Genomic DNA, 6,319 nt, shown 5'->3' with positions numbered 1-6,319 from the left:
TGACGGGGCGAGGGGAGGGGAGACAGGCCCTGCTCTGATTGGCCGGAGAGCCTTAGGGAGGGCCCGGCTGATTGGTCGCAGGGGGCGGGGCAAGCGCGGGGGAGCGAGTTTCCATTGGGGGAGCCGCCGGTGGGAAGAAAAGAGCGGGAGCTCGAGCGGATTCAAACAGGGGTCGAGGTGGGCGGAGCGTTGCCATGGCGGCGGGGCCGGCCGTGCCCGGAGAGAGCCGTGAGGGAGCCGGGCCCCAGCGCTGCGGCGGGGGCGAGGAGAAGCCGGCCCTGTCGCGTCCTTCTGGTCCCCCGGCTGCCGTGGTTCCTGCCGGCCTCCCCTTGACTCCCCGGCGGGGGCAGAGCCTGTAGCAGAGCGTCCTCGCCTGCTAGCTGCCCCTGAGGCGAATGAACCCAGGCACGGCCCCTCGGAGAGGTGAAGGTCTCGGCATACAGAAACAAATACAGGCGTATTGAACGATCGGTCTCTGCGAGGCGGGGAAGAGGGGCGAGCGGCACGCTTTAGCCTGCAGGAGGAAGGCCTGCTGCTTTCTCTTGGCTTGTCTTCCGAGGCGCCTGGCTGCTTTTGGTCACCCCACCCTGTTTTCTGCAGTTAACTTCCTTGGTTTCTGCTTTTCTCCAGGTCAGCCAGTGAGTCCACAATCTCTGCAAAACATAAGGATGGCATTAATCAAAACAGAATATTTGTTGTAGGCTATTTCCCCACCCCCACCCCCGATGAGAAGATAGCTTTCCCTCACAGGTAACAACTGGGACATGGAGTCACTCTTTCCTCAGGCCAGTGTGACTGGGCAGCCATTAGCAGGGGACAGGCCTGAGCAGACACAGGTGAGTACAGCCCAAAGAGAAGCAGCCATGTATACAGAGAGACACTTGGAAACAGCCACGAGAAGATGTTCTTCCAGCTCAGCACCATGCAGGCGCGGCTGGGTGTTGGATTAGAGTAATAAAGAGATGTTGTATCCTCAATGCAGCTTTGCCAATGTCTCTGATGATTTTTATGGTCTCTTCATTTCAGCCGGGGCAGTTCCCTGCAGCAGGGTCTGCTGAGGGAGCTGCCATTGGGAGACAGAGACGCAAAGAGTGCAGCCCACAGTGGTTTCTTATGCACATTTTCCACATCTCTTGTATGGACACTGGCCCCATGGGGTGTAGCTGATGAGATTGAAGGAAGCTTCCTCTCCTTGGAGAGATGAACTGAGGGAAGGGTACAACCTCTGTGCCTTCAAGCACACCAGAAAGGTTCCTCTGTCTTTTCCTGCTGTTTCTGTTAAATCTTCTGATGGAGACCAATTATTTATCTGATCAGACCCAGAACAACTTCAGAGACAGTGAAATCTTCCCTGCTGCAGAGCAATTCCTGAGATTGCAATTTACTGCTCAAAGCTTAAGGCAGGAACTGTTCCTGCACCATATTGTGGCTGCTCCTCCAGCTTACGCAAAGCCAGACAAATTCATACGGAAAATAAGGGGCAAATTGACTGCTGAAGCAGCTGGTTGAAGGATACAAAGGGCCTGTGGAGCAGATGTCCAGGACACTTACCCTCAGCAGAAGGGCGTTGGGAAGGGTCAAAGGCCCGGCACTGGTCAATGACTTTCCGCAGGTCTTCAGGACAATCTTCACCAACAGGTGCCTGGTAATGGTGGTTGCAGATTTTCTCCATGATCTCCTGGGGAGTGCAGCCTAGACAACATGCATGCAAACAGGACTGTCAGGATGAGCTCTGCTGCCACAGGAGGGTGCTGGGGAGGAAACCCAGTGCAAAGCCATGCCAAGAGCCTTCCTGCAGCCTATGGCATGGAGAAGCCAGCAGAGAAGCCACCCAAACTGTGTCTGCAGTGACACCCCCCCCCGCCATGTCTGGCATGATGCCATTGGGCTCCAGTGGAGCAAGGAGAAATGTTTATGCTTCAATGCACGGGAACATCAAATAGAGACAAAAATTATTTGCATGTTTGTGGTTTAAGCATGTTGCCAAACTGCTTTACTGTATTGGAGTCCCATGAGAAGCAATGAAGCTGTCTTGCAGAGCCAGGTACACCAGGCACTGCCACTGGGACTCGCACGCCATGGGATGCTCCAGGAAGGAGCAGAGAGCATCCAACACCAGACAACAGCCACACTGGGCCGTGTGGCTTTTATACAGGGGACCAGATACTTCTGCCTCACCTTCAAATGGGATTTTGGAGGTCGCAATCTCCCACAGCACAATCCCGAAGCTGGAAGGAGACAAGCAAGAGTCTCAGCATTCATCCCACCATGTTGTCCTCCCTTCTAACAGTGGACACTCTTGGGCTATGCCAACTGCAAACAGCTGCTTATGTGTACGATTAAACCTGGCCTTCTTCCATAGCTCAACAGCTATTCTGCTAGACATCTGCCCACTTATGGGCATCTCTCCTGGGAGGGACAGACACACCTGTATATTTCACAGGGCCTCTTGTAGGGGTAGTTGATGTCTTTCAGGTTCTCAGGGGCGATGTAAGCCAACATAGAAACTTGTTTCCAGTTCTTCTTGGCTCTCCTCTTGATGGATGACTCTGTTTCACAGAGCTCAAATCCCGACAGCTGATTGAGGGAATGAGAGAGAGAAAGGGAGAAGTGGTAGAAACGCAGTCTGCAGAAACCTGTGGCATGGCTGGAGACTGCCCTGAGACGGAGAAAACAGAGCAAGGTGCCCTGGGCAGCAAAGGCTGGCATGCAGCCACATGTGCTGCCCGGCACGTGGCTCTTTCTGCAAGCAAAACCACAGGTGGAGGCGGTGAATTGCCCTAGCTTCAGCTCATCCCAGGGTGGATGGCTCAGAGATGCTCACTTTGCTGATGATAAATGAGGTATAAGTGTCTAAGGTGAAAGGGGAGACTGCTCTACCCTGGGTTTTATTCTGGACCATCATAATTCCCTTCAGTGCTGGTGGGGGGAGACATCCACAAAAACATGCAAAACTCCCAAAAGCTTCTCCAAACATGGTCCTTACCTTCACACAGTAATCCCCAGCCACCAGGAACTTGCTACTGCAGATGCATCCATGGAGTCGGGACTTCTCCTCTGTCTGGTGCAACCTGCAGCCAGACAGAACCAAGGGCAACATTTGCTGGTGATGGACCCATCCCCACCTCGGGGCTCCCTCCTGCTGTGTAGGGGATGGACTGACACGCGCCCAGAGAAGCCAGCATCTCTGCTTGTCTTGCCGGACCAACCCTGCCAAGCCAACGTTTCCAGCACGTGCTGAAAGAGCCACTGTGGGCAAAATAACGAGCCTTGCAAATGAGCAGCACTTGTAAGGAGAACTGGCCATGCTGTAAGCTGCCCTATGGGTGTGGGGAAGGGGGGGGTTCTCCCTTCCAGGCCTTTTCAGGCTTGAAGCCAGATGTAGGGGCCAGTGACCAGGGGAGGTGGGTGCTACTGCATCCAAACCCCCCACCTACCTCTTCACCAGCTTCCCATCCCAGTGTCCCAGGGTGGTGGAAACAGTCTAACAGGATATCACTGCTTACTGAGAGATACCAGGAAGCTGAGCATGGCTTATGGATCGTCAGGTAGACTTACTGATTTATACAGGAGCTTACCGGTAAAGGCCTCTGGCAGCTCCCAGGGCCATCCGAATGCGGACCTCCCAGGAGAGATGCTGTTGCTTGGTCAGCACATCCCGTAGCGTCCCATGCTTACAGTATTCCATGATGATGGAGAAGCAGGGGCTCCCATCTGCAAGGCAAACCCTTGAGCATCCTGCCTTGTGCCACCTCTTGGGAGGGGTCCACAACAAACTGTCTGCCACCAGCTAGCGCTGGGGACAGGCAAGGGAGGGAAAGGGTGACATTAATGTGACACCCCCCTACCTTTCTCCTCAATGCAGATCCCATACATGCGCAGGATGTTTGGAGACTCAAACTTCTTCAGGGTCTGAATCTCCTTCTCAAAGATGTCTCTCACCTTCCTGCAGAAAGGGACAGCACAGTGAGATCCCTGGAACAAGGCATGACATGGTGCTGTGCCACCCTCCCATCCCAGCTGCCCCATGTTGCTCCCACCCAGGACAACTCACGCTGGGTCGGTGGTCAGTGGCCTCTTGAAGATTTTGATGGCGACAGGGTACTTGAGGTATTCACCCTCGTAGAGGTCATAACTCTCGGTGTCCTGCAGGTGCCTGTAGAAGGTGAGGTGGTCCCGCTCAATCTCAGTGATATCTTCTCTTTTGCCAACATTGACCTTCTTCAAGCCTGGTTCCACCATGCGCCAGCAGGGAATGAGGGACATGTTAGGCAGGGCTCAGGGGGAAAGGACACAGTGCACAGGGTGTCTAAAGGTACAACGGCAACTTACACTCCATCACATGCACAATTTTGTTCAGCTCATTTTGCATCCAGTCTACCTTGCTCTCCATACATTGCCTGTCGATGTAGATCTCCCCAGCCATATCTTTGGGCTCCTCAGTACCTGGGGAGAGAAGTGTGCAGAGGCAGGGCAGCTGGATGAATGTGCAGGACTGATGCAGTTAGTTTTTTCTTGGTTTAAATGTCCCTTTGGCTCTCCTTAGCCATGGCCATTGAGCCAAAGCTGGGCAGCAGCTGGGGAGAGGTGCCAACTACTGGTCTCAGGGAAAGAGGGTTTGCTAAATGCACACTTACTTGCAATCACCTGGTCTAAGAAAGCCCTGTCGTCCCTCAGGTCCTCAGCGTCCTGCTTGCGACATGTCTTTGCCTGGAAAACCTCCAGGAAAGCCTGCTTCTGCTCTGCCTGCAGCAGGAGTGAGAGCCCCTGGGCGATGTCCTCCAGGCTCTCATTCACCCAGACGAACTCCTCGCTGGTGCTGTGGGCTCTCAGGAACTTCTGGATCCAGCTGGCCTGGCTGTATTTCATCACCAGTTTCTGGGCTTCCTCCAGCACCCAGAGCAGCTTTTTCAGCAGTTGCTTTTCGTGGTGGGAGATGTGCTTTGGCGGCTGAGCCTTGAGGATCCTTACAGGCGCCAGCAGAATCTGGATGCGCTCCACAAGGCGTTGGCACTGGTGCTTACAGCATTTCACCTGCTCGAATTGGGTGTGGATGGCCTGGGCCATGGAGAGGATCTTCTCCACGATCTCCATGCTTGCAGCAAAGGGCTTAGCCACTGGGGATGTGGGCTGTCGGTGTCTGGTGGAGGTGAGCCTTGGGCACGGCTCGGAGATCAGCTGGATGTGGGTCTTCCACGCCTTCCACCCTAAGGAACAGTCTTAACATGGCATGCCACCCTCCAGGTCTCCTATAGCCCCTTATATCTCCTCCAGCTGCTTTCTTTGCTTCGCCTGGCACCATGGCCACTCACGCAGGATGGAGCAGGCACACGCAAACAGAGACATGGGTAGCAGCACTATTGGCACATCTCGTTCTACGTTAGCAAGAGATGTTTTGGCTTGATTTATGTAAATTAATTTAGTGTTAGCCATACCCAGAGAGCTTACACAGATGAGCAGGGTCAGCAATGACCCAAGGAGCATCCCTGGGCAGCGTTCCCCAGCACCAGTCCCACGCCACCCTGGGGTCCTGGCCGCAGAGCCTACATGTTTGACCGTAAAGATCCATTTTCAGTTCTAGCTAATGTCTCTCTCTGTTGTCACCCATCTAATAAAAGCTTTCACACCTTCACAGCCCCAGCATACCCAGCTTCTCCATATTTTCTCCCCATAGCCGTGTATTGCCCGCTTAAGGTTTTAAATCAAACTCTTCCTATGTGCTCAGCACCCAGGCAGCAGAAACCTGCCCCTGTTGCAGGGAAAGTAGCAGCAGCCACCCACACCATCGATGCAGCCAACGCTAAGATAGGGATGCCGGGCTCTACCAGCTGGAAACGAGACAGAAACGCACCCAGAAACAAGCTGCAGCCGCTCTCCCTTCCTCTTCAGGCTCTCTCCAGCACTGCCCTCAAGGAAGAAGTTCGTCCGCTTGCTAAGAGAAATCAGCTGGGTTTACCTGGCTCTGCTTCACTCGCCTCCACCTCAACTGCCTCCGCAGACTGGAGAGGCACAGCAGGATGAGCGCAAGTTTATAGGGTGCTTTCCTCAGCTGCTGCTTCCGCAGGCAGTGGAAGGGGCATTGTGCAACTCACCACAGTTTCCCACACCGCCCTGGCTCCCCATTCCCGGAAAGTTGCTTGGGGTGGTGGAGGAAGGGGCCAGGCAGGCCATATCCCCCTGTGCTGGGTTTTGCCTGCTGGAAGAAGGAATTTCCCATAGGAAGCACATCAGAAGGAAGGAGATGGGGAGGCTGTGCCCAACCCCATATTGACACTTGCTGCTATTTTGAGCACCCCAATCCCTTCTCTCCTGTGCTGCC

The 6,319-nt window shown here is 54.3% G+C and overlaps 1 protein-coding gene across 1 annotated transcript; it reads right to left on the bottom strand.

Moving 5' to 3' along the window:
* Nucleotides 1-482: 482 nt before the first annotated feature.
* Nucleotides 483-5,987, bottom strand: MLKL (mixed lineage kinase domain like pseudokinase). Its single transcript, XM_075040388.1, has 11 exons — nt 5,852-5,987; nt 4,638-5,207; nt 4,333-4,446; nt 4,055-4,229; nt 3,849-3,946; nt 3,579-3,714; nt 2,987-3,071; nt 2,429-2,577; nt 2,179-2,228; nt 1,552-1,692; nt 483-653 (listed from the first exon to the last, which is right to left on the bottom strand). The coding sequence occupies exons 2-11, from the start codon at nt 5,092-5,094 to the stop codon at nt 601-603; spliced, it is 1,458 nt and encodes a 485-aa protein (XP_074896489.1). The 5' UTR covers nt 5,095-5,207; nt 5,852-5,987; the 3' UTR covers nt 483-600.
* Between the last annotated feature and the right edge of the window lie 332 nt (nt 5,988-6,319).

The sequence above is a fragment of the Buteo buteo genome, chromosome 11 (genome assembly GCF_964188355.1).
Source record: "Buteo buteo chromosome 11, bButBut1.hap1.1, whole genome shotgun sequence".
NCBI lineage: Eukaryota > Metazoa > Chordata > Aves > Accipitriformes > Accipitridae > Buteo > Buteo buteo.
Note: the sequence above shows the minus strand (reverse complement) of the source record. Positions and strands in the feature narration are given on the sequence as shown.

What these genes read in the sequence shown, in the direction of transcription:
- MLKL (XM_075040388.1), bottom strand. Translation starts at nt 5,094, where the DNA reads ATGGAGATCGTGGAGAAGATCCTCTCCATGGCCCAGGCCATCCACACC. An exon ending in GCTGCCAGAGGCCTTTACCG is followed by an intron (nt 3,072 to 3,578) that starts GTAAGCTCCTGT and finishes GTCTGGCTGCAG; the next exon opens with GTTGCACCAGACAGAGGAGA. An exon ending in CCAACGCCCTTCTGCTGAGG is followed by an intron (nt 654 to 1,551) that starts GTAAGTGTCCTG and finishes TATGTTTTGCAG; the next exon opens with AGATTGTGGACTCACTGGCT.